Source organism: Tenrec ecaudatus, chromosome 12 (assembly GCF_050624435.1).
Source record: "Tenrec ecaudatus isolate mTenEca1 chromosome 12, mTenEca1.hap1, whole genome shotgun sequence".
NCBI lineage: Eukaryota > Metazoa > Chordata > Mammalia > Afrosoricida > Tenrecidae > Tenrec > Tenrec ecaudatus.
In genome coordinates this window covers 110,657,541-110,681,747 of record NC_134541.1, presented here as the reverse complement: position 1 = coordinate 110,681,747, position 24,207 = coordinate 110,657,541, and the positions used below count along the sequence as shown (strand labels likewise).

Below are 24,207 nucleotides of genomic sequence, written 5' to 3'. Positions count from 1 at the left end.
ACCCCCACAGTGAGACTGTCCAGTCAAGGCCGGTCCAGGGCGGCTTTACTCAGGGAAGAGAAATGCGGGCCTTGGGCAGGAGGTGGCACCAGGCAGAGCAGCTGGCCAGTGTCAGGGCCCTCGGGATGCAGGAGGGCTCCAGGTTGCCCGAGGGGCTGGGCCAAGGCTCCTGTGGGGGCGCAGAATCACCAGGCTGCTGGGGCAGGGGACTCCCCATCACCCGGTTCACTCAGCTTCCCCACCGCAAGCAGTTAGCAGACCTGAGCCACGCCCTCCCGGGCTCCGGGTACACACCTTCCTGGCCAAGTATCTTGGTGACGGGTCAGCTGCCCTCAGTTGTGGGCCGGTTCCATCCCAGCAGCCCCTCCCAGGAGGGAGCCCAGCCTGTCAGGCCGTAGGAACACAGCTGGCAAAAGGCCCTCCTGGCCTCCGTACCTGTGAGAAGGGCGGGGTTTGTTTAGGGCTCTACCCACCCTCCTCTTGAGTGGGCAGTGCCCAGCCCCCACCCTCGCACCTGCAGAGCCACCAGCCGCGGTCTGACATCTCCAGCACGTGAATGTGTGCACCCAACGGCGCCGACAGCTCCTCGGGGCTGCAGCCCTCATAGGCCCGGGAGATGTAGAACCTTGGCCCTGGGGGTGAGATGCGGCCGTCACCCTTCGGGCTCACAGCTTCTTCTAATCACCCCTTCTTGGGTCCAGAGACCCAAGGCCTCGACCACTCTGAAATCCATTCGGGGCTCCCCCGGCAGCGGGAACCCCAACATCCCTGCCCCAGCAGTGCTCCTGGGGTGGGGGGGCATGCATACCACTGCTCCCCAGTGGCATGCCCTGCTCCTGGCCCGGGGTCGCCTCCAGGTAGGGGGCAGGAAACCAGGCGGTCCGACTGTCCTCATTCTCCACCAGCCACCAGCCTGTGCGCCAGAGGTGCGGGTTCACTTCCTGGGGCCTGCACGTGGCCAGGAGCCGGTCCACCCCGGGCCCCGCTCAGCCCCACCTGAGGGGTGTCGCAGCAGCACCCCCAGGGCCTCCTGCGCCCGCACATGGAAGGGCTGGCCCCGTGTGTCCTGGGTACTGTAAGGCTGCAGGCAGCGCAGGCTCTGGGCCTCCACACTGCGGATGTCCGGGCTGCCCGCGGCGTCGGGGAGAGACTCCTCGGGGGCGTGCAGGGTCACCAGGCTGGGGAGGACCATAACTGACGGGTTGGAGTGGACCTGCCACCTCCCTGCCCAGATCTGCATAGCCCAGCACTCCAGTCTGCTCTGCAGACCCCTCCAGGAACCCCCACGGCTGGCCGGGAGTTGGGTGGGCCCGGTACCTGCCGTGTGGCAACCTGGACTCCAGGTCCAAGGGTTGGGGCTCCAGGAAGCCGGCGACCACTGGGCTCCGGGACACGTGCTCCACTGCCAGCAGTGTCTGCACATAGGCCTCTAGGAGCCGCAGGCGCTTCAGGCCACACCGAGTGCCCCCGCCACGCGCCAGCAGCGGCACCTCTGTGGGCAGGGCACCGGCGAACCTTGGGACCCCCCACCCAACACACCCTCGCCCTGAGCCCCCCACCTGTGCCCCAGCTGACCCGGAAGCTTGGGGAGAACACGGTCAGATTTACGCAGCCTGCCTGCCTCCACCGGGAAGATCTCACGAAGCATCTTCTGTGGCGAGAAATGGCACTCAGGGCCGCCCTCCGATGGCAGGGCCGGGGCCAGACTGTAGGGGCTGGAAGCTGCCTCGAGGCCCAGCGGGTGGGGGGCAGCCTGTGAGCGGAGGTCACCTATGGGTTATGCGTCCCAGGGGGCCGAGTCACTCACGTGGATCCTCCTGAAGTCCTCTTGGCTCCTGCGCACTAGCGTGTCGCCACCTTCCGCCCAGCACACGGAGAAGACGAAAGTCTGATGGAGGAAAGGGTGGGGATCCTAGCGGGGGCAGTGCGGGCCTGCGCCTTCCTCTTTGGGGCTGCCAAGGGCGCCAGCAAGTACCTGGGACTTCCCAGCCTGCACCAGGGCCACCGCCCTCACTGACACGGGTCGGGCATCCACCCTGGCCATAGCCCTGGTCCTGCTTCCTCCTGGGTGACACCCAAGCCTGCCCAAGTTCCCCAGCGAAGATCCTGGCCAGCTGACCTGCTGCTCTGCCCCTGGGTCCTTGGCAGACTCCTCACTACCCCCAATATTGAGATCTGGGGGGCGGGAACGTATGACTGGAAGGGCCAAACAGAGCAGGTGGGAGGTGCCCCAGAGGAAGGGTTGGTGGACTGGGACTAAGCTGGTTGTGGGAGGAGGGAAGGGCAGGGCTGGCCAGCTCCTATCCTGCTGCCGCCAAGCTCCTCCAAGTGTGTGTGTATGTGGGGGGGGGGGGGGGTTGGCTCTGTCTCCCCAGGCTCTACTACTGAGCCAAGGGCATCCTCACCTAGTTCCGTGCTTTTCAGTCTTCTCACTGTGTTTGTATTTGGAGGGACTTTATGTGACATAGATAACTAAAATTTTTCTGTATCTGTGCTATGAAGTGGGCCCTGACACCCCAAGTTCACCCTGTGTTAGGGGGATGAGGCCCGAAAGAAGAGGGGAGGTATCAACCAGCCCTGCTATGGAAACTGTATCTGAACTTGTGGATTGTTCACATTCACTGCCAAAGGTGCCTCCCCCTTAGGCTTTGAGAGTAGAAGTGACCTGGGCTGTGGGGTGGACAGCCCTGGGCAGAAGCCTGCCTGGAAGCCCATACGTGAGAGTAATTTGTGGACCCCCTCCCCCTCCCAGGAAGAAAACAGTGATTCTACCTGTTGTTGGAGCCCGTCCGTCTCTTTGGGCTCCCTGTTCCCAGGCCCTTTCAGAGGACCTGCCCTGGCCTCCTCAAAGGGCCTTTGTGTGCCTGTTTGCCTGCTCAGACCCTTTGTGGAGCCCTCCCACTTGCCCAGGTAATGAGCACCTGCTGACAGGTAGGTCTGAACTGAAGCAGGCACTCATACCTTCCTTCAGGGATCACGCCAAGGGTCCAAAGTCGGCTCCCCTGAGGGTGGAGGGATGCCAGTGACACAGTGACCACAGTGTGCACCCCGATCCTTCCCATCCACCTTCCCTTTGCCCCCCGACTCCTCCTGCCAGCCTCACCCCATGAAATTCCCTGTATCAGTGGTTCTCAATCTGTGGGTTACGTCCCCTTTGGGGGTTAAACGACCCTTTCAAAGGGGTTACCTGATTCATAACAGTAGCAAAATGACAGCTATGAAGTAGCAATGAAAATAATTTTTTAATCATTTTATTAGGGGCTCATACAACTCTTATCACAATCCATACATGCATCAATTGTGTAAAGCACATTTGTATATTCATTGCTCTCATCATTCTCAAAACATTTGCTCTCCACCTAAGCCCCTGGCATCAGCTCCTCATTTTCCCCTCCTTCCCTGCTCTCTCCTCCCTCATGAACCCTTGATAATTTATAAATTATTATTTTGTCATATCTTACACTGTCTGATGTCTCCCCTCACTCACCCCTCTGTTGTCCGTTCCCCAGGAAGGAGGTCACATGTAGATCCTTGTAATCGGTTCCCCCTTTCCAACCCACTCACCCTCTACCCTCCCAGTATCACCACTCACACCACTGGTCCTGAAGGGATCATCTGTCCTGAATTCCCTGTGTTTCCAGTTCCTATCTGTACCAGTGTACATCCTCTGGTCTAGCCAGACTTGTAAGGTAGAATTGGGATCATGGTAGTGAGGGTTGGGGGAGAAAGCATTTAGGAACTAGAGGAGAGTTTATGTTTCTTTTTTATTATTTATTTTTTTATTTGTTTTAGTTGTATGTTTCCATCATTGCTACATCGCACCCTGACTGGCTCAGCTCCTCTCCATGACCCTTCTGTAAGGGGATCTCCAGTGGCCTACAAATAGGCTTTAAGTCTCCACTCCGCACTCCCCGCCTCATTCACAATGATATGATTTTTTATTCTGATGCAACGAAAATAATTTTATGGTTGGGGGAGTCACCACAACATGAGGGACTGTATTAAAGGGTCACAGCATTAGGAAGGTTGGGAATCTCCAAACAGAAAAGGGGTCCTGGCCTCTGGTCCTTCCCCAAACCATCCAGCGCCTTCCCAGCTCCCACAGAGGTCGGTCCTGGGTGGCAGGGCCTTGCCCACCCCTGTACTTCTCCTGTCATCAGTATCCTGCAACATCTGGCTCCTCAACATCTTCTTCTTTTTTTTTTTTTAGTTCAAGGATCGTTTGTTGACCCTTAGGAGCGTTTTCCAGTCCAGTCTGTTGGGGCACCACACCCTGGCCCCAAAGTCCACTTTCAGCATTCCCTGGGGACCTTGCCACTCCATTCCCTTGCTGTTCCACTGCTCTCCCCCAGTGCTTTGCCTCGGTGTGGTGGGATCAGGTCAGGTGCAATTCCCACACTGTGTCTCCGGTGCTGTCCCCTGTATCGCCCTTGGTCACTGAGGGGCATCATGTCTCATAGTAGGGCCAGCCATGTTGTTCTCTCTGTGGACTGGCTGCTCTACTCAGGAGCATCATCCTCACAGCCTGGTCCTCAGCATCTTCTGCAGGTCACCTCCTCAGAGAGCCTTCTTGGGTTGATCATGCCCGGTACCTCCCCTTCCCCAGCATTCGTGTGCCTATTTGTTGTTTAATGTTTTGACCACCGGACTCGGCCATGAGGACGTCGGGGACAGGGTCTGCGGCAGTGTTTGCTTGGAAAAGTAGATCGGCAGCGGTATTTGCAGAATGACCACAGAGACTGCTCCAGAGGCCGTTGGGACCAAGAGGCTCCCTACAAGCCCCATCTCTAGAGCAGCCGTGAAGTCGCCTCCATGTCCATCAGGGCCCTGCCCCCCACCCCACCCCCTTGCCAAGACTCCAGGGGCCGTGGGTGTGGGTGGGGGCCAAACCTCAGCACCAGGGTCCCGGCCCGCGCACGCCCTCAACTGTGCGATCACGGCCCCGCCCCGCGTTGCTAGGCTCCGGGCGTGCGGGCACCCAGGGCGGTCAGCCCCCGAGTAGCCCGCCCCGCTGAGGGCCCCTGCACAGAACCGGGCCGCGGGCTCGCGGGACAGCCGGGTCGTAGCGATGGGGCCGCCGCGAGCGCGCACCCGAACTTCACCGGCGCGGCCCAGCGCGCGGAGGCGCCGCGTCCTACACAGCACGCTGGTCTTGTGTAGGAGGAAGGGCTCGCGCCCCCCGCTGTGCCCGGGCCCGAGGCGCAGGTCCAAGAGCGCGGGCAGGTCGAGAGCCACCCGTGCCACCGCTGCCGGGCACCCAACGCCCAGCCAGGCCAGCGCGCCTGCGGACTGCACCGCCGCCCGGGGCTCCGAGCCCGCCCCGAGCCCCGCCCCGAGCCCCGCCCACGGCTCCGCCCCCGGCTCCGCCCCCGGCTCCTGCCCCGGCTCCGCCCCCGGCTCCGCCCACGGCTCCTGCCCCAGCTCCGCCCCCGGGGCCGCGCCCGCCGTGCCCGCGCCCGCCACGCGCTTCCCGGGTTCCTGCGGCCGCGCGCTGGCGGCGGCGCGCGCGCTGGCCTGGAGGCCGCTGTGGAGGCCGCGCTGGCCCGGCAGCTCTTGCGCGCGGAAGATGGCGGCGCCCGGCGAGCGCGGGCGCTTCGGCGGCGGCGGCCTCTTCTCCTTCCTGCCGGGCGGCGCGCGCTCCGAAGGGATGGAGGACCTTGCGACCGACGCCCGGGGCCGGGGCGCGGGGCGCAGAGAGGGCCCTGCCGCCGCCCCGGCGCTGCCGCCCGAGCCGCAGAACGCCGCCCGGAGGCGACCCTGCCGGGCCTGCGTGGATTTCAAGACGTGGATGCGGACGCAGCAGAAGGTGCACGGGCGCCCGTTGCTCCCTCGCCGCCCTCCTGAGCCCCCTCACCTCGTTCTCCGGTGCACAGCCCAGACCGCACCGTCCTGCCCCAGCCTAGGCTGTCTGCTGCCCCCAAACGCTGACCTCCCCAGGCCGGCGCGGCTCCGCGCGCCCAGCCTCTCGGCGGCTGAACTGTGTCCGGGGGCAGCGGGCCTCGGGTGGGGCGGGGAGCAGGGGTTGGGGAGACCGAACTGACTCTCGGCTTCCTTCGGCAGCGAGAGAGCAAGTTTAGGGAGGATTGCCCACAGGATCGAGAGGAGCTGGGGCGCCACAGCTGGGGTGTCCTGCACACCCTGGCCGCCTACTATCCCGACGTGCCCACGCCCGAGCAGCAGCAGGACATGGCCCAGTTCATCCATTTATTCGCTAAGTTTTACCCGTGCGAAGAGTGTGCTGAAGATATAAGGAAGAGGTGAGTCCCGTTTCTGCAGGTGACGGAGCAGCATGCACAGGCCCCGGTTCCAACTGAGGGAGGAGGGGCTGAGTGCCCAGCAGAACGGGCTGGGCTGGTCTGGTCATAAGCCAAGCTGCCTGGGCTGCTGCTTGCTGCTTCCTGGGGTGCCCAGACTCCCCGGCTGGCCTGACCTGCCTGCTCAGTCCCTCCTTGAGCCCCAGTGGGGACCCCCGCCCCATAGCAGGACTGTTGCCTTCCAGACATGGGTTTGCCCCCCAGAGCTGGTGTCTGGCCCACACGGGTGCCCTCCTGTGGCCATAGTGTCTGGGGCTCCACCCACCTCTCCCACACCCTGCCAGGAGGTCAGGGCGCCTGGGCCCACTTTCCTGATTGTTACAAGCTCATAAAGGTAACTGTGTCTGCCAGGCTCTTTAATATCCTGCCTGGGGCCTAGGGTGGGGTTTTAGTGTTCTGTTCAGGATATTCTGCTGGTTCGCAGAAACTACCCAAAATTTTTCATTGTCCCCCAAACAGAAACCCTTGCCTCCCTTTATCCCCACTCTTCAGCCCCTGGTGGCAGCCTTTGATCTGCTGCCGGTTTCTGAATGCCCCTGTTCTAGAGGATTCCTGACAGTGGAATTATAACCTTTATCCTAAGGCCAAGTTCTGTTTTGTTTTTAAATTGTTTTGCTGTTGTGATTTGGGCAAAAGTCTGGAGAACAATTTGCACCCCATTGTCCAGTGTTCTCAGGAGGGTCCGTCTGCCTTCTTGAGTTTGACCACGGACCTTATTGTCTGTGGCTGAGTCAGCCTTGGGGGTGAGTCCTGTTCCTGATATAAAGGTTGTCTAAGGGCCACAGTGTCTGGTGTCTACGGTCCCCACCACACCCGGAAGAGCCTTTTGGGGTTTTTTTGTTTTAATGGTTTTTGAATTCTTTTTTTTAAATCATTTTATTGGGGGCTCATACAACTCTTCTCACAAGAATTTTGAATTCTGTTCCACATTTTCTTCTCGCTTTACCCAGGACTTCGTGTTGTGATTGTGATGCTTCTCAGCCCTAGCAGGGGCAGCCAGGCACCGACTAGTGCTTCTGTCTCGGCCTGAGCAGTCTGGAAGCCCACCCCTGCTGCCCCTTCCATGAGGGATACTGTGGGGTATAGTCCGGAAAGGACCAGACGTAGGGCAGGCTTGGGGTCAGCCTCTTCCCAGCCCAGACGCTCTGTGCTCTGCCCCCAGGATATGCCGGAACCAGCCAGACACCCGCTCCCGGGCTCGCTTCTCCCAGTGGCTGTGCCACCTGCACAATGAGGTGAACCGCAAGCTGGGCAAGCCCGACTTCGACTGCTCTCTGGTGGACGAGCGCTGGAGGGACGGCTGGAGGGACGGCTCCTGTGACTAAAGGGTGGGGGGCATTGGGGCCAGCTGGCCCCCACCGCAGGCTGGGTGCTAATTAAAGTGCCTCTGAGCCGGAGCCTGTCCTGTCTCGCTGGGGTGGCCCCAGGATACTGAGCGGGGCCCCCTCCTTCCAGCTTGGGAGGGAAAATGGAGGTGAATGAGGACCCCTGCCCCCCATGGCAGGAACACGGCCTGCAGGTGGATGGAGTAGGAGCTGCCAGACAGGATGAGCTCTCCCACTCACCCCATGGCCTTGGCGCCCAACTGCCGACCCCAGAAGGGCAGGGGCTGCCAGGAGGCCTGGCTGTGCTCCCTCCACCCAAGGAGGCTAGCCTTGTGTCCTACTCAGCTACCTACAGGGATGGTCCCCCTGGGTGTGTCAGGACCTGTGTGCGGTGATGTCCCCTGGACAACGGTAGAGACCAAAATAAAGCAAAGCACTGTGAAGTGACAACAAGGCTACGTGTGCTGTGTGGGACCTACCCTTGCCCATCTGCTCAGCGGCCTCCCGGGGTGCCATTACTCCTGGTGATGCGGCACTAGATGACCCGAGAAGCTTCTCAGGCCAGGCAAGGACTAGCCTTAGTCCAGCCTGACAGCAGGGGTGGGGGTGTGGGAGACGGAACTTGAGGAGCGGTGGGAAGACACCTCCCCTCAGTGCCCTGCTCAGATAAGGGGTACGCAGAGGAGGTAAGTTGGGGAGGACTGGCACCTGGAGCCTCTGCCACTCTGATGGGTTTGTTCAGCTCCATGGGATATGGAGCCTCTGACCCCAGCAAAGCCCCACCCTGTTCCTAGTAAAACCCTGGCCAGGCAGCCAGTGTCCTACCCACCTGCTCCCCCTCCATCAGGCTTTTGCATGGAGGGAGGGACCCCCAAGTGACGCTGGGCTGGCTGGCTGGGGTACGCTGGTTTGATGGGTGGGTAGTGAGGTGGGAAGAGAGCATGGCTTTACAGTGGTGATGGGGCAACAGGAGAATTGGGGACACAGTAGTGTGGGAAACAGAAAAGTTATTCCCCAAAATGCCCCCCCATAATATATGCCAAACCTAAGGTGCTGTTTGCAAACACACCACTGACTATACACTTGGAGGTTAACTGCCTGAAGGTTGTCAACCATCCTAGGCAATCAGACCCATTGTGTGTTGCACCCTGAGTAGGGCCCACTCCCTTCAGATGCTGATATGGATGATCCCCCCCAGGGAGAGCTCATAGACACCTAAGGTCAAGCCATCCTAGGGAAAAAGACCAAGGGTAGGCTGCCATCTTGACTCTAGAGCCGGCCTTGCCTGTTGTACAACCCCTTAGGGCCGCGGTTCTCAACCTGGGGGTCAAGACCCCTTTGGGGGGTCAAACGACCCTTTCACAGGGGTTGCCCAATTCATAACTAGCAAAATGACAGTGATGAAGTAGCAATGAAAATCATCTTATGCTTGGGGGGGGTCACCACCACATGAGCTGTGCTAAAGGGTTGCGGCATGAGGAAGGTGGAGACCCACTGCCCCTAGAGTATATTACAAGCCTTGGCTAGAAATATATTCACGCTCTCTGTGCAGATCTGGTGAACACTTACATGTTTTATTTGTCTGTTGCTTCTTTAATTTTACCCCTCAATTACACAACTGGTCCCATTCAATTGTGGAGGCTGGTACCCCACACAGTAGTGTTACTTGTAAGGAGAAAAACATACCTGTTTGGGGGCTCAAGGGAGAGGGGAATGGATGAGTTGGTGCATAGTGCGGCAGACTGGCTAGCACTGTGGCCGTAGCCCCCTGGCCACACCTGTCCGGTCCACCAGCACCCAACTAAACCTAGGGAGGCATAACCAGAGGTGATGACTCCCCAGGTGCTGGGCTATAATCCTCTCCCTCAGCTGGGAGCACTGGTCCCAAGGAATAGCTCTCTCCCAGTCCCTTTCCCACTCACCCACCCATTTCCCAGGCACTCAAGGCACTCGGAGGACGGAGCTGCCTTTCCCTGGACCCAGCCTTCCCAGTTCCAACAATTTCCAAACGTTGCCATTAACTTCCGTGGTGCGGAAACTACCCCACCAATCATTCCAGCACCGCTGTCGCTGGAATCCTGAAACACCCACACCTGCTTCTCCAGCACGGCGAGGGTCTGGGCTCACACCTCACCTCTCCCTGCAACTACCTGCGAGTGACCCCATCTGCAGAATGGGCACACGGCCAGTGTGCAGACTTACTGTCCTTGGCAGGCCCGTGGGCAGAGAGGAGCCCAGCAGGGCAGAGGGTAGCTAGGCACCAGTTCAAACCCTTCAACCCCCACCCCGCGACCCCCTTCCCAACCAGCTCTGCTGAGCTCGCTACTCCACCCCAGACCAAAGACATTCAGCCACAAGTGGTGGGGCGCTGGCCCCGAGGGCCCCTGGGGATGATACCTCCGCCAATGAGGGCACAGACAGGCCAGTGGGACAAAGGCCCTGGGGGCAGTATCATTCAAAAGCGGGGTCAAGGTCGCCCGTCCATGGCTGTTAACAAAGACTGCCTTTGCCTGCAGGGGTGGGACAGCCCCTGGGGGCTGGTCACTCTCTCCACAGACGGCCCGCCTCTCAGACTCACGCGGTGGAAGGCAAGCCGGGAGGGGCACGGGCGGACTTGGGCTCGCGCGCCTGGACCTGCGGCGAGGGGGGGCGAGCTCGGCCCCGCCCCGCGCGCCCCCGCCCGCCTGGCGCGCTCCCGGGCAGCGGCAGCGGCAGCATCAGCAGCATCAGCATCAGCAGCCCGGGCAGCCTCGGGCGAGGCCGGCGCACAGACAGACGGACAGAGAGCCCCGGGGTGCGCGGCCCAGCGCAGCAGGCCATGGAGGGCGCCTCGTTCGGCGCGGGCCGCGCAGGGGCCGCCTTGGATCCCGTGAGCTTCGCGCGGCGGCCCCAGACCCTGCTGCGCGTAGCGTCCTGGGTAAGCAGCCCCGACCACCTCCGCGCCCCACCGACCACCGTCCTCATTCCCACCTCCCCCTGGCCCGGACCCCTCCCCCGCCCGGCTGCAGGTTGGGGTGACGTCACTGGACGGGGCGCGCCCACCTGCGGTCGGGGGGAGGGGTCTGCCGGGGACCTTGAGAGGTCACCGCCTGCCTTTCCCCTCCCTCCAATTCCCTTTCCTCAGCCCCCCACTCCGTCCCCCCACCCCCCGTCCTCGAAACCCGAACGCCAGGCGCACAGTGGCGGTGGGAGACGTGGAGGGGGCTCCGAGAGCCGAGAGGGACCCAGCAGGGCCTCCCCCACCCACCCCGCACACATTCTGAGCTCCATCAGGTGGACCCCCCCCTCCCCAGGCCTCTAGGTGCAGCTGAGTTGGTGGGGGCGCCCTGGGTGGGGCAGCCGAAGAAGATGTTTTGGGAAAACCTCCTGACGTCGGGGTCAGGGTCGGGTCCGGTCCGGGTCAGCCGAGGCAACAGCCCTAGGACAGGTAGCCTGCTGCTCTCCCCCCCCCCCCCTTCCAGGCACAGGTGCTGAGTAGGTTTACTTCGCCGGTTTAGGCAGCATACGGCAGGCCAGGCATGTGCTGGAGCCAGCTGCCCCATCCAGGGTGGGGCAAGGGAGCAGGCCATCCGCCTGCAGGGACACACTGGACCAGGAAGCAAGGCCATACTTGCGGGGAGGGGTGTTTACTGGAAGGATGTCGTGCCTGGTGCCTCCCTTTCCAGGAGTTGAAAGTGGAGGGCCTTGCTTGGACTTACAGGGCTTCCCAGAGCCCAAAGGGGAGGGTGTGGTTTTACATGGCCATAGGCAGAGCCAGCCTCACACCTCAAAGGGCAGTGGTGAATTCTGAACCCAACCCCCAGTCATCGATGAATCTGGAAGACCTGCTTTCCTCCAAGACCCCCACGTGGGGGATGCTGCCCATCGCTAGGAAGCAGTGTCCTGAGGGCAGGTCCATGCGAGTCCTAGTGGACAGAGATGATGCTGGGCCTGGCCCTCCTTCAGCCTCACCCTGACCAGCCTCCCGTTCCCGATCCTGCTTCCCCCATGCCCTGTGGACTACAGCTCAGGGATCGCAGATCCTGCTGCCCACCGAGGGAGCTTGTGTCAGCCCAGCTGTTGGCCTTATGACCTTGGGCAAGGCACCTCACCTGTTAGAGCCCCAGTTCTTTCTCTGCTTTCTATGTGAGGCGGGGACTTGTGTGCCTTGGACATGTCAGCAGGAAGGTCAGTCGCTGAGGACAGCAGGCTTGGGGGAGAGGAAGACCCTGCACACAGTGGGCCGGCACAGTGACTGGCACAGTGGACTCAGACAGCAAGGGCCCGAGGGGGGGCAGGACCAGGCAGCGCTGCGTTCTGTTGTACATGAGGTCGCTATGAGTCAGAGCCACTCAGCTGCACCCGACAAACTGGGTCAGAGAGGGTGCTAGAAGACCCCCAACTCAGTGGTGCAAGCGCGGGGGCAGCCGGCCTCGATGTCTCACGCTGGGGGGCGGGGGCGCCCCAGGGCCTCTGAGTGACGCCTGCCCACCTGCAGGTGTTCTCCATCGCGGTCTTCGGGCCCATCGTCAACGAGGGCTACGTGAACACCGACAGTGGCCCCGAACTGCGCTGCGTCTTCAACGGGAACGCGGGCGCCTGCCGCTTCGGCGTGGCGCTCGGCCTGGGTGCCTTCCTGGCCTGCGCCGCCTTCCTGCTGCTGGACGTGCGCTTCCAGCAGATCAGCAGCGTCCGCGACCGCCGCCGCGCAGTGCTGCTCGACCTGGGTTTCTCAGGTGCACCGGGGCTGGTGCGGGCGCGGGGTGGGGCTTTCCCAGGGGGTGGGCGGGGCCTAGTGGGAGAGCTGGTGGGCTGGGTCCGAGGCTCGGAGCCCCGCTAGCAGCGGGACACCCCTCCAGAGGGCGGGCGCAGTGGGAGAGCTGGGGTGGGGGGCCAACCGTTGGACACCCCTCACGCTGGAAACCAAGGGGGTGATGGCGGGGAGGGCGTGGCTTGGTGACCGTAACTGGGCAGCCCTGGTGGGCGGGACCGATGGGAGGGGCGGGGCCCGGTGAAGGGGTGGACCAAAAGGGAAAGTGCGCTTCGAGGGTGGAGCCTGGGGGGCGGGGCCGTGTCTGCGCACCCAGCGCTGAGCTGCGCTGTCCCGTGGGCCGCAGGGCTCTGGTCCTTCTTGTGGTTCGTGGGCTTCTGCTTCCTCACCAACCAGTGGCAGCGCACGGCGCCCGGGCCAGGCACAGCGCAGGCGGGGGACGCGGCCCGGGCCGCTATCACCTTCAGCTTCTTCTCCATCTTCAGCTGGGTGAGTGCGTAGCTGTGGATGGGGCCGGGCAGGGCGGGCTCTGGCGGCTCTGGTCCGCTGACCTGAGCTCCCCTGCAGGTGGCACTCACTGTGAAGGCCCTGCAGCGGTTCCGCCTGGGCACCGACATGTCCCTCTTTGCCACCGAGCAGCTGGCCGCTGGGGAGGGCCAGGCCTACCCAGGCTATCCGGTGGGCAGTGGTGTGGAGGGAACCGAGACCTACCAGAGCCCGCCCTTCACCGAGACCCTGGACACCAGCCCCAAAGGGTACCAGGTACCTGCCTACTAGGGAGAAAGCCTGCCCACCAACGCAGGTCCAGCACCAGGGACCCAGGGCGGCCAGTGTGGGCCCACCTCAGCCAGGAGGAGGTGCCCTCCAAAGTCCTTGGATGGAAGGCCCTGAGGAGGTCACAGGCCCTGGTGCATAGCCTGCAGCCTCTAAGGGGCCAGATTGGGCCACTCCCCTCCTGGGCCGGCCAGCCCGGGGCCAGGAGGCCAGCTGTCCTCCATAGAAGGTGCAGGAGCCACTGGCACTAGGGGCAAGGATGCAGCCCCAAACGCCCATCACCGTCTCCTTGCTCCGGTCGTAGTGGTGTTGTGCAGGGCGGTGGGCCCTGTACAGGGCCCCGTCCCCTTAGTTGTCCAGGCTCTCTAGAGCAGCCTCCTGCCCTGTCAGTGTTGTGACTGTGACCCAGTCTTCAGGTTCTCCCCTTAATTCCCCACCAGCTACCCCATCATCTGTGGTCTCTGCCCCAACCCCCATCTGCCTTGGTCCAGGCCCTGCTGGGGTCTGGCCAGTCCTGACGACACACAAGACACCAAACAGATGGCCTGTCCCAGCCCAAGGGAGGCTCAGGACCTGTGGGTGCCTGGTAAGACCAGCCTCGCCCATAAGAGAGGCCTAAAGGTTCCATCCGTCCACTGTTCCCGCGGAGACAGCTATCCCATGCTACAGCACTTTCCTGGACCACGTCTCCTCCCACCCCCGCTCCGCACCCCAGTTCTGTGAGCCCAAGACCAGAGTCCCCATGTGTAGCTGACTACTTATGCACTGCTTGAAGCTAGCTTTTCCATCATGTTGATGCCAAATCCGGTTGCCACCCTCCACCCCTGCAGAGAACGCCTCCTTCCCGGGCTGGGTGCCAACAATGCGACAGACCTGTACATTATAGTTTAGACCAGTCGTGCGTGGTCATCTTCAGTAAACATGTTTACAACTTTTGTATATATTAGAACTTCTTCCTACCACTTCTGAAAGAACAATCCATGATTGTGTATTTTCAGTGTCCTGTACCCTACCTACCCCCCCACTGCACCTTCTTTACAATAAAGACTGGGAATGAGTTTACCGTGTCCTGTACGCTCCTGGAATTGTTTCTGCCTCCGCTCTCCTGCGGTCAGGGGTTGGGGAGGGCCTGAGAGCCAGAGCTGGGGGTCAGAAGAGCCAGGATGAAGCAGGTACTTCCAGCCCCTGCTGCAGACATCACGCTGATCCGCAGCCTCCCTGGCCTGTGGCGGAACCTTGGTGCTTGTTTGCAGGGTCTGTTCCGGAACCTCTCTGTAATCCATACTGAGCCCTCGTGGCGCAGCAGGTAGCGTGCACGCTGGGCTGCCCACGGTCAGCAGGTGGAGACCAGCAGAGGCTCCACAGGAGAAAGACGGGGCTTTCTACTCCCATGAAGAGTTACAGCCGCAAACTCACGGGGAGCAGTTCTACCCGGTTCTATAGGGTTGCTAAGAGTTGGCACTGACTTGATGGCAGTGAGGTTTTTTGTTTTATTGTATTTTATAGGGCCACTGTGAGTGAGCATGGACTGGACTGGCAGGGCGTTGTTCTGTGCTTCGTGGCGGAGTGCTTCCCTCTGAACCAGCCCAGGGGACATCTGGCGTCCACTGCTCGTCTTGTCTCCTTGGGATGTCCAGTTCATTGGGATCGTGCCTTGTCCTGCAGAGGATCACGCTTAGGCACAGGCTTGAATCCTATGGAGAAAGTTGGTATTTGTTTTAGCATGGTAAAGCGTCCTAGTGACGTAGCAGTGGAGTACCGCCTACTAATCAAGAGGTCAGTGGTTCATACCCACCAGCTGCTCTGTGGCAGGAGGAGGCAGGCGGCTTCCGTGAAGAGGACGGCTGACAAGGAAGGCAATCCATACTCCTAGGGAGCTACTTGGAGTCAGGACGGACTGGAAGGCAGTGGTTTTGTAGGTTTTTTTCTTAGTCCTGATCGGTGTCAGGTCACATGTTCCAGCTGGCAGAGGGTGGGGGGTCGGTTGCCAGTCTTTACGGTGCTGTTGAGAGCAGCTCAGAGCAACCCAGTGAGAAGGCATACAAGTGCTCCTGCGAGTTTCAAAAGAAAGCGGCTGGCTGGTGGTTTTGAACTGCTGATCCTGCAGTTAGCCGCCCTACCAGTCTCCCACTGTGCCAGGGTCACTGTGAGCCAGAATTAATTGGCTCAATGACAGCCAAGTCTGGGTTGCTTTTTCTTGGCTCAGAGGGATGGAACGTTGGTGGCGTAGCATGTAATGGGCTTGGCTACTAACCGAAAGGTTGGTACTTCAAACCCTTCAGCTGTACCCAGAAGAGAGGACAATCCTGGAAACCCTAGGGAGCAATGCACTGTCTCCCGGAGCCCTGTGAGTGGTAGCCCGCCTGATGGCAGTGGGGCTCGCTGGATGGAGAGCTGGCCTGCATGGGCACCACCTTGTGGCCAGGCTGGGTATGAATCCAGGAAGTCATCAGAGTCCATTTCAACTTGGATAGGGCCAGGGTAGAACTGCCCCTTGGATTTCTGGGACCATAACTTTTATCTGATTAGAAAGTCTCCTCCGACTGGTGGTTGAGAACTGCTGGCCTTTGAAGTGAGCAGGATAGCACATAACCTGCTGCTCCATGGGGGCTCCTTAAATAACAGGTCTTGAGCTCCTCTGCGCTGCTGCTGCCTGGTCAGGGCACCCAGCAGGGGTTTCCTGGTGTGGCTGTACACTTCCCACTGCCGCCACTGTCCTTAGGAACAAGTCTATCCTGATCACTTTTCTTTAGGTGTCTGCATGAGGATTAACATACAAATGCTTGGGGCTTAATCAGCACCCCCTCTGCTCTTTCTTCGGTGCTAGGAAAACCCTTAGCACCTCCCCAGCACCTGGGGTTCTGGGAACTCTCCCAAGAGGACCTGCCCCAGCTTTAGTCCTAAGGCTCTGTAGGTGCTTGCTACTACATCGGGGGCTTTTGAACTCACCCACTGGGTGCCGCGGTTGACTTGAAGGAAGTGTATCTCAGTAGCTTGCTGGCTTTTTCATTCACCTCCTGGCTCGGTCGTCTGGAGGCCGAATTCGGCCACACTCAGGTCCACCCCCCATGGAATGTCAGCAGCTTCAGTCACAAGGGTGGAGGTGGTGGCGGCATGACAACGCTGGGGGGGGGGGCGAGCACTTGGCACACCGAGCACTGCTAAGGCTGGCTGTCTTCCACGTCTTACTGCCCCTTCGAGGATGGGGACACCCTGACAAACCCTTTCCAGGCTGGCTGTTCTCCCAGGGCGTGGCCTCGTGGGTGCCCTTACGAGTGTGGGTGGCCTCCCCCCCGCTGGCAGGGTGAAGGCTTTCCTCACATGAGGAACACTGCTTGCAGCTCTGGCCCAGGGTGGGCAGGCAGTCCCTGTGCACTGTGGCTCCTGCGCGGCCCCTCCCAGCCATGACCCCCTTCTGCTCCATTGGACACTGGCTCCATGTCCCACAGCCCCATGACTTGGACCTGGCTATGTGGCTGTTTCCTAGTCAGAGGCTCTCCCTGGGAGGCCTGAGAAGTGAGGCTTGGGCTTGGCTGCTTCCTGCAGTGCACTTTCCCCAGGGCCCTCTCCCAGCCCCCAGCACCCACTGGGATAGAGCCCAGTGGTTCCGTGGGGGTGCTGAGGTGGCAGAGAAGTAAGGACACGGGCCGGCTTAGTGCCGTATTGAAAAATAAATTTATTTTTATAAGATAAACTGTCTTATAAAAGGTCAGAGGCAATTTGAGAGCCCAAATTCAGCTTGTATGTAAAAAGATTCAATTTCAAGTAGCACAATTTTGCGTCTGCTTTTAATCCAGAACCTTCCTGAACCATGAAGACTGCCAACTCATCACACTAATGTCCCCCAGCCCCCACCGGCCTCACCTCGGGAGGCCAAAGGTGCTTCCGCCCACCGCTCCAGAGGGCCCACTTCCTGGCCATGCCCTCCGAGGCTGGCCTGGGCCGGGTCTGTGCCCACTCGCAGAGGAAGCCGGATGGCACTTGTATGACCACATGCTGGCAGGGCCGGGCCTCCCTGGGGCCTGGAAAGTGGCCTCATCTGGCTGTCTGGCAGCCTCGAGGGAGAGGGAGGCGGGCAGAGGCTTCTGCCCGCGTGGCGGCGGCTACGTGATGACCCTGGCGATGGCCTGCAGGGAGGGGAAGTCGTCGTCTCGGGCAGCATGCAGGGCCTGGTGGCTTTGGACGTCGTGGTGGGCCAGCACCTGCTGGCAGGTGGGGCACACGCAGCAGTCCAGGCCAGCACACAGATGGCCTCTCCGAGTGCTCTTGGCCTTGGTGCCGGGCGGTGGCTCGTGGCCTCGGAAGTCTGCGTGTGCCGACAGCAGCTCCTGCTGCTTGGCCGTGTCGGGCAGGAGCACCAGCAGCTCGTTGAAGATCTTCAGGAAGCTCTCGCCCAGCAGGTCGCGGCAACTCTGGTAGTACTGGGCGGCGGAGGTCACACCCTATGGCACAGTGCCGCTCACCCATCACAACTGGCCGAGAGCCTGGGTCCCCACCTGACCTCCCACCGTGCACCCCACCCTCACCTGTCGGAACTCCCCCGAATGACTCTTGAACTTGCGAAAACGGGCTTCATCACTCTGAAGGAAGTCCCTGATGGACTGGATCAGTTTCAGGTTCCTCTCCTGGAAGTTCTCAGGGACCAGGTAGGCCCGGGGTGGGGCTGTTGGCTTGGGCCTGTGGCAGGGGTGGGGAAGTGAGTGGGCCTGCATGCTGTCCTCGGGAAGGGGCCTTGGCAGACAGCCCACCCACACTTACGCTTTCGTGCTGGTGCTGGCCACACAGGTCAGCTGTGGACCGGGCAGGAGTCCTGCAAAGCCGGGGGGTGGCTTGCTCATGGGGGGCACCAGCCCTGGTGGGGGTGGGGGCGGAGGCGACACTGGCTTCAGCAGCACTGCCGTGTTGAACCCTGCAAGGTGGCACAGCAAGCGGCACTTGAGACGGGCCCAGGCTGGCAGGTACCCGGCCCCGCCCCCGCGGTCGCCCTCGGTACCACAGGAAGGGGTGACGACAGAGAACGTGGTGGATGGTCAGGTGGCACCCCGGGAGGTGGACGACCCTCACGTAGCCCCACTCCTCTTTCAACACACGAACCTGGAGGAGGTGGCATCCTGGGTGGGCCTGGGCCACCGAGGGCAGGGAAATCTTCCTGGGGTGTGGGGCAGGGCGGGGGCCCTGCGGGTCGCTGGAGCCCAGGGGGTTCCTTGGGGGTGCTGCCACATGCCAGGGCCAGCCCCTCCACATGTCCGTTGAGAGTGACAGCAGCTGCCCCCTCGGCTCTGCCGGCGGGGGGCTCAGGGGGCTGCTCAGCCTCAGGCAGGGCTTTGTCAGGGGCCTTCCCGGTACGGGCAGAGGGTGAGGACAAGGCGGCAGGCTTCTCGGAGCCCACCTTCTTCTTCCGGCCGCCCTTGGTGCTGGCCTGCACAGTGGCCAGCTGAGAGGCAGCAGGGGGCACGGTGGGCAAACTGGGTGGCTCCTGGGGGGTCTCCTCCTCTACAGTGGGTGGGCCGCCCCGAGGGCCGCCCTTACTGCTTGCTTTCCCAGACTTTCTGGCCAATGAGCCCCCACAAACAGCAGCAGCTGGGGCCCCTGCGGGCAGCGCCCCCTTCCTGCTGCTGTTCCAAGCTGAGATGATGCTGGTGTGGGAGGCGTAGGGACGGGCAGCCGAGGAGACCAGGGCAGGGAAGTCATCCTCCTGGAAGGTGCCCCTGCCCTTGGTAGCCATGGGGTAGGCTGGGGTTCTGCCTGCAGGGCCCGACCCGGCCACAGGGGGTGCTGAGCACAGGCTGGGGAAGTCCTCATCCTTGAGTGTGGGTGCAGGTGGCAGGCTGTTGGGCAGGGAGGAGGGCCTGTCAGTGGCATCGACAGCTGCAGGGCCCGCTCAGCCTCTCCCCACCACCCGAAGCCGAGCATTAGCATCCAGACACACACACACCTTGGAGGCAGGGCCCCCACGGCTGGCCCTGATGTTTGCAGGGCTTCTTGGCTCACAGGACCGTTCGCCGCAACTTCCTTGGAGCCTACAACAGAGAAGAAGTCACCTTGGGGTAAGGCAGGCAGCCAGGCGGAGGGACTTGGCTGCATTCCCTCCCAGGCAGGCTGCAGCCTGGAAGGGGAACGGAAGCCTCTCGCCCACAGAGCCCTGGCTGCTCACCTGAACCTTCACCCTGGGGCCGTAGAGGGCGCCGGGTGCCACGTGGCTCTAAGGAGCCCCGCCCCACTGCCTCCTCCTTGGCCCGGGCTCCCTCCTCCTTCCTGCGCTTCTCCTCCTCCTGCTTCTGCGCAGCCACTGAGGCCCGGATGGCCGCCGCCACGTCTCGGTCCTCTTCCTCTCTAGGGACAGGGACATGCTAGTCTGGGTGAGGTGGGGGCAGAGAGGAGAAAGTGGAGAACAAGGAGGGAGGGAGGAGGAGGAAGGCTGCCTGGGAGCCAGACCAGCCTGGTGCCAGGAGACCAGTGGCAGAAAGCTTCCCACCTCTTGTACCTCCAGCTCCCGCGGCGGCTCTGCTGGGCTCCACGCACTCCGGCCCGGCCTGCCCGGCCCTGGCGGTTATACCTGTCCACCTCCTCGTAGTCCTCGCCCCCGACGACGCCTGAGGCCAGCACATGCCCATCACCGCCCACACCGCGACAGAAGGCTCCTTGGCCCGTGCTGTATCCTGACCCTGGGCTCACCCCTCTACTCCCCGTGTGCGTCCTGGGGCCCCAGGGAGGGGGAGGGAGGGAGAGAGTGCCCACCCCACCCCTCTGCCTGCAGTGGTGTGGTCTGGGACCCGGGAGAGGCCCCGCCCCTCTTCCCACCCTGGGTCTCAGGCCGGCTCACTCACCGTCACCGCGGCGTGGGTGCCGGGGCGTGAAGCTGAACTGCAGGTCGATGTGGCGGTTTTGGCGGGCCTCGGCGCGGCTACGGCTGTGGCAGGCAGTGCGGTGGGCCTTGAGGTCGATCTCGGTGCGGAAGGCATGGGTGAATTGCTCCAGGTTGCAGCGGCCCTCCTCACACAGGAAGTGCTTCTCCCGGAAGTGCTCGCGCAGGTAAGTGTAGTCACTGTGCAGGGTGTGCGGGCGGATCAGCAGGGGTGCTGCTGCCCACACTGGGCAGGCCTGGGGTCATGGGTGGCCGGCTCCCACCTATAGTAGTCCTGGGCGCCGTCGGCATCACAGAAGTGGCAGAAGTAGTGGTCGCGGCGCAGGTGCTTGAGCAGCTCGTCGTTGTCCAGGTAGCGCTCGTCACAGAACTTGCACAGGGGATGACCACGATGGGACGTGTCGTCTGGGTCCCCTTGCATGCGGTGCCGTGCCAGGTCCCTGCGTGAGTACCACTTGCGCTCGTGCGTGAAGATCTGCGGGGCGAGAATCGGACGGGGGCTCAGCACGAGGGCTCCGCGCGGGCCTCCCCAGCCCAGGCCGCCCTGCCTCCCGCCGGCCCTGACCTTGAGGTGCTTGAGGCAGAGCTTGCAGCAGAAGAGCTCGTGCTGCCTTCGCATGTGCTGCTCCAGGTCCCCGAAGAGGCCAAAGGGTGGCAATGCAGGGCACCGGGGACACTCATGCTGCAGCAGCTGCCTGGGGACACGGGACCACATCAGGACCAAGGGCCAGCGTCCCACCAGATCACAGCGTCTGCTCCCCCCTCGGCCACAGAGCATTTCTGAAGCCATCAGGTCACCTCCTAGTGCCCGAGGCAGGAAAGGTGGCCCCTCACCTGTACAAGGCAAACACCTTGCTGTCAGTGAAGTAGATGTCATGCCGTTTCTCGTGCTGCAGCTGTTGGAGGACGATGCTGGCAAATGCTGGGAGCTGCTTCCCAAAGACCACCTGAGCAGGAGGGGGAGGCCATGAGTTGGGCGGGGGAGAGGGAGGCTGGCTGTCGCTGTCATGTGTGGGTCAGGGTCGGGGTCCTTCGGCCCACCAGGCTGGCCTCCTGTTCTCACCGTCCAGCAGCACTTGAGTGCTTTAGGATGGGTGGTGCAGTGCACAACCCCACCATCAGGGGGTGCCCAGACCACGGCCCAGGGGGCCACAGCACCCACCTTACCCTGGAATGGAGCCAACAAATGAGGGGGCTCCACTGCAAGGGCCACCTCCAGGGCTCCTTTGCCCAGCTGCTGGCATGGCCCAGCTCAAACCTGGCAGGCCGCTCCAACAAGGCCCTTGAGGTAAAATGCAGCTCCGGGCCCACAGTGCCAGGGAGGAAGCTGGGGTAGGGGTGGGCACAAAGGCCACATCTGGAGACAAGTCACCACTGCCCACTCCTGTCCCAGGCCTCACAAGGCTCAGGGGCAGAGGATGGGCCAGGGCAGCCCAGGCAGGGCAAGACCTAGGGCGATGGGGCCCTCAGCGTGGGCCCTCCCAGCTCTGCCCCAGCACCACGGCAACCATCTATGGGAGGCTCACCGGAGACGGTTACCAGATCGCAGGCCTGAATGCCACTGGGTTCTGCATCAGCCATGGTCCACCGTGTCCCCTCCCCCACAAGCCCCATGCTCCTGCCCAGGCAGAGAACATCCAGGCTTTCCCTATATGCCATCCCCCTACCCCATGAAAGGCCAGGGTCCCCCTTCCACATTGTGTCCTGGTGGACTTCCCTCCAGGCTTTTGGGAAGACAGCTCTAAGGTGGGGCGGGGGCACCAGGAGGGATTGGGGGCACAGCCTTGACAAGGCAGCGAGGAGAGAAAAGGCAGGAGGAAAGGGGAGGAGAAAGCAGAGGGAGCTGGTGGCAAACTTCCCAGCCTGCCCTCCTGTGGCCTCGCAATGCAGGGCAGGCACAGGCACCAGTGCCAAGCCACACCCTGGCCAGCTCATACCCCACCCCCCTGACACAGAGCTCTGGAGGAGGGGCGGGGAGAGAGTCAGCAGGGGGGCCAAAGGCTTGTTACACAGGTGGGTGCCCTGGATGGGACCACTACACTGTTCCCAGAAGGAAACTACAGGTGTGTGGGACACCTGGCCTTCCTTTAGGGAGCTAATCTACATCATGCCACCCAAGACTGGGCGGTCCGCAGGATCTCAAGAGCCCAGGAAACGCCCTCTGAGTAAGCCACAAACCATGGCTCCTGACTCTGGGTAGACTCAGGCTCCACCACCCTCCCCTGGCAGCACCTACTAGGAGCCCCCTAACCAACCAACCGCTCACTGGGGCACCATGTCTCAGGCTCCTTTATCAAGTGCCTCTTTCTCTCAACAATGGCATGTCTGGGCCACTTTTAGGTAGAAAAAAGGCAGCCTGCCCCCAGATGTCACCAAGAGCAATCTCTGACAATGAACCAGTGGGATTTCACAACGCTAGGTGCAAACATCAGCCAGTACACAGCACACCACGGGGCTCCGGGCCAGCAGCTGGCACCTGGGGCACAAGGGGGGAGACGTCTCCCTCCATGGCGCCCTCTGACCTTCCCTGGACTTTCAAGTCCAGGCTGGGCTCGAACCTTCTCCCCTCCGCTTCACAACGGAGGCCTGAAGCCAGAAGAGATGGTGAGGAGGAGGAGGAAAAGTTGCCAACACTTGGATCGCCCAGCTCGAGAAAAACGACCTGCTCTGCTGGGGCCGTCTGAGGGTGACCCCCAGCTGACAGGGGAAAGCCAGGCTCCAGGCCACCCAGTGGGGCGCGGAGGCAGATGAGAGCTGCCCACAGCCTGACGCCCTGCTCCCAAGACTGGCTACTGGAGTCACTTCCCCCGGCCCTGACCCTTCCGCTCCAACGGAGAGCCCTAAGGAAGAGCGAGTCACCAAGTTCCTGATTGGATCAAGCCTCTTCCTGGCGCCGGACTCCCTCCTGGACCCGGCTCGGCCACCTCCCGCCCCGCGGCCCCAGCGTCAGGACTCCGCCCCAGGTGGCTCCATCAGGCCCGAGACGGCCACCAGGTAGCCCAGTCCCCTTCCGGCCGCCCAGACCACGCGGCCCGCCGCACCTGGTGCAACTCCTCGCGGCACACGGCGCAGTAGCGCTGCTCGCAAAGCACCCGCATCTTGGTGGAGCAGCGGTAGCACACCGGGTGGTCGCAGCGGCCCAGCGCCGTGGCTTCCAGGTCCCCGCAGCACAGCACGCAGCTCCCCCCGCCCCGCTCGGCCGCCGCCGCCGCCGCCTCCGGGGCCGTGCGCCGCCCGACAGCGCCAGCCGCCGCCGCCATGACCGGGCTCCGGCCCGCTCCGGGCCGGCGCGGCGCGACCCGACTTCCGGCGAATCCGCCCCTTCCTGGTCGACGTCGGCGTCCCGCCCAGCAACGGCCCCGCCCGGCGGAAGTACACGCCTTAACTTCCGCCGCCGGCGAGAGCCGGGCTAGAGTGGGTACGTCGAGTACTCTGTGCTCTAGCTCCACCCGGCGGCTCGGAGGTCCACGCTCTCTCACCCTGGGCTTTATGCCGTTGAAACACGGCGCTCGGTTAAATTTTAATTTTACTTAATAAGCCATCAGTAGATGTAGTAATTCTGTAAAGTTTGATGTATCTCTTGAAGCATTTGGCGGGAAATCACAAAATGGCGACGTGGCAAAAATGACGAAGGGGAAAAAAGATGGCTCTCAAAGGGAAAGTATATGTAATTACAATATACTATTTGGCTCAGCAGAGCATGACAAGCACAAAGGCATCATGACGTGAGCTCTGCTTCCCAATTCAACCAAAAGTCGTGGAAAAAATCGAATGAGGGCATGGAGGGAGAAGTGGGGGTGATTCAGGTGTGAGAGAGCCAAAATTAATCCGAAGCCACTTGATACTGCCTAACATGGATAAATCAGGAAATAAAACCCATTGCGTTGAGTCGATTCTGACCCTACAGGGCAGAGTAAAGCTGCCCTGGTGTGTTTCCAAGGCCACAACCTTTTTTGTTGTTTAATCATTTTATTGGGGGCTCGTACAACTCATCACAATCCATATGTCCGTCCATCCATTCATGGTGTCAAGCACATTTGTACATTGGTTGCTTTCATCATTCTCAAAGGCTGTAACGTTTTATAGGTGCAAAGAACCCATCTTTGTCTGAGTGGCTGCAAAGATTAGCCAACCCAGGAAGCCCAGGGTTCCTCCCACAGAGTCCAGCCTTGGGTAATC

At 61.7% G+C, this 24,207-nt stretch overlaps 4 protein-coding genes across 5 annotated transcripts; 2 read left to right on the top strand and 2 right to left on the bottom strand.

Annotated features, from left to right (window-relative positions):
- Positions 1–332: 332 nt before the first annotated feature.
- Positions 333–2,044, bottom strand: NOXO1 (NADPH oxidase organizer 1). Its single transcript, XM_075528081.1, has 8 exons — positions 1,976–2,044; positions 1,808–1,888; positions 1,576–1,651; positions 1,318–1,492; positions 997–1,178; positions 809–913; positions 515–632; positions 333–435 (listed from the first exon to the last, which is right to left on the bottom strand). Exons 1-8 carry the CDS (start codon positions 2,042–2,044, stop codon positions 333–335), a joined length of 909 nt encoding a protein of 302 aa, XP_075384196.1.
- A 3,451-nt stretch (positions 2,045–5,495) lies between these two features.
- Positions 5,496–8,092, top strand: GFER (growth factor, augmenter of liver regeneration). The gene is made up of 3 exons (XM_075564486.1): positions 5,496–5,806; positions 6,061–6,257; positions 7,477–8,092. The coding sequence occupies exons 1-3, from the start codon at positions 5,567–5,569 to the stop codon at positions 7,637–7,639; spliced, it is 600 nt and encodes a 199-aa protein (XP_075420601.1). The 5' UTR covers positions 5,496–5,566; the 3' UTR covers positions 7,640–8,092.
- Positions 8,093–10,392: 2,300 nt separating this feature from the next.
- Positions 10,393–14,222, top strand: SYNGR3 (synaptogyrin 3). The gene is made up of 4 exons (XM_075528265.1): positions 10,393–10,556; positions 12,117–12,354; positions 12,736–12,878; positions 12,957–14,222. The coding sequence occupies exons 1-4, from the start codon at positions 10,458–10,460 to the stop codon at positions 13,164–13,166; spliced, it is 690 nt and encodes a 229-aa protein (XP_075384380.1). The 5' UTR covers positions 10,393–10,457; the 3' UTR covers positions 13,167–14,222.
- Positions 14,223–16,819: 2,597 nt separating this feature from the next.
- Positions 16,820–23,309, bottom strand: ZNF598 (zinc finger protein 598, E3 ubiquitin ligase). 2 transcript variants are annotated; one of them, XM_075564484.1, is made up of 12 exons: positions 23,070–23,309; positions 20,863–20,975; positions 20,594–20,723; positions 20,292–20,503; positions 19,991–20,208; positions 19,648–19,756; positions 19,318–19,496; positions 19,099–19,183; positions 18,258–18,991; positions 17,922–18,072; positions 17,690–17,840; positions 16,820–17,605 (listed from the first exon to the last, which is right to left on the bottom strand). In XM_075564484.1, the coding sequence occupies exons 1-12, from the start codon at positions 23,286–23,288 to the stop codon at positions 17,267–17,269; spliced, it is 2,640 nt and encodes an 879-aa protein (XP_075420599.1). In that variant the 5' UTR covers positions 23,289–23,309; the 3' UTR covers positions 16,820–17,266. The 2 variants fall into 2 exon arrangements, with proteins under 2 accessions (XP_075420599.1, XP_075420598.1); XM_075564483.1 differs by having other exon boundaries at positions 19,639–19,756; positions 23,070–23,307.
- Between the last annotated feature and the right edge of the window lie 898 nt (positions 23,310–24,207).

Bases quoted from the DNA above. Each gene is read 5' to 3' on its own strand.
- NOXO1 (XM_075528081.1), bottom strand. From the start codon at position 2,044: ATGGCCAGGGTGGATGCCCGACCCGTGTCAGTGAGGGCGGTGGCCCTG. The intron at 1,179-1,317 runs GTACCGGGCCCA...GGTCCTCCCCAG, and splicing joins TCCAGGTTGCCACACGGCAG to CCTGGTGACCCTGCACGCCC. The intron at 436-514 runs GTGCGAGGGTGG...CCCTTCTCACAG, and splicing joins CGCGGCTGGTGGCTCTGCAG to GTACGGAGGCCAGGAGGGCC.
- GFER (XM_075564486.1), top strand. From the start codon at position 5,567: ATGGCGGCGCCCGGCGAGCGCGGGCGCTTCGGCGGCGGCGGCCTCTTC. The intron at 5,807-6,060 runs GTGCACGGGCGC...TTCCTTCGGCAG, and splicing joins GGATGCGGACGCAGCAGAAG to CGAGAGAGCAAGTTTAGGGA. The intron at 6,258-7,476 runs GTGAGTCCCGTT...CTCTGCCCCCAG, and splicing joins GCTGAAGATATAAGGAAGAG to GATATGCCGGAACCAGCCAG.
- SYNGR3 (XM_075528265.1), top strand. From the start codon at position 10,458: ATGGAGGGCGCCTCGTTCGGCGCGGGCCGCGCAGGGGCCGCCTTGGAT. The intron at 10,557-12,116 runs GTAAGCAGCCCC...GCCCACCTGCAG, and splicing joins TGCTGCGCGTAGCGTCCTGG to GTGTTCTCCATCGCGGTCTT. The intron at 12,879-12,956 runs GTGAGTGCGTAG...GCTCCCCTGCAG, and splicing joins TCTTCTCCATCTTCAGCTGG to GTGGCACTCACTGTGAAGGC.
- ZNF598 (XM_075564483.1), bottom strand. From the start codon at position 23,288: ATGGCGGCGGCGGCTGGCGCTGTCGGGCGGCGCACGGCCCCGGAGGCG. The intron at 20,976-23,069 runs GTGCGGCGGGCC...CCTCCTGCTCAG, and splicing joins GCCGCGAGGAGTTGCACCAG to GTGGTCTTTGGGAAGCAGCT. The intron at 19,184-19,317 runs GTGAGCAGCCAG...TCTCTGTTGTAG, and splicing joins GCCCCAGGGTGAAGGTTCAG to GCTCCAAGGAAGTTGCGGCG.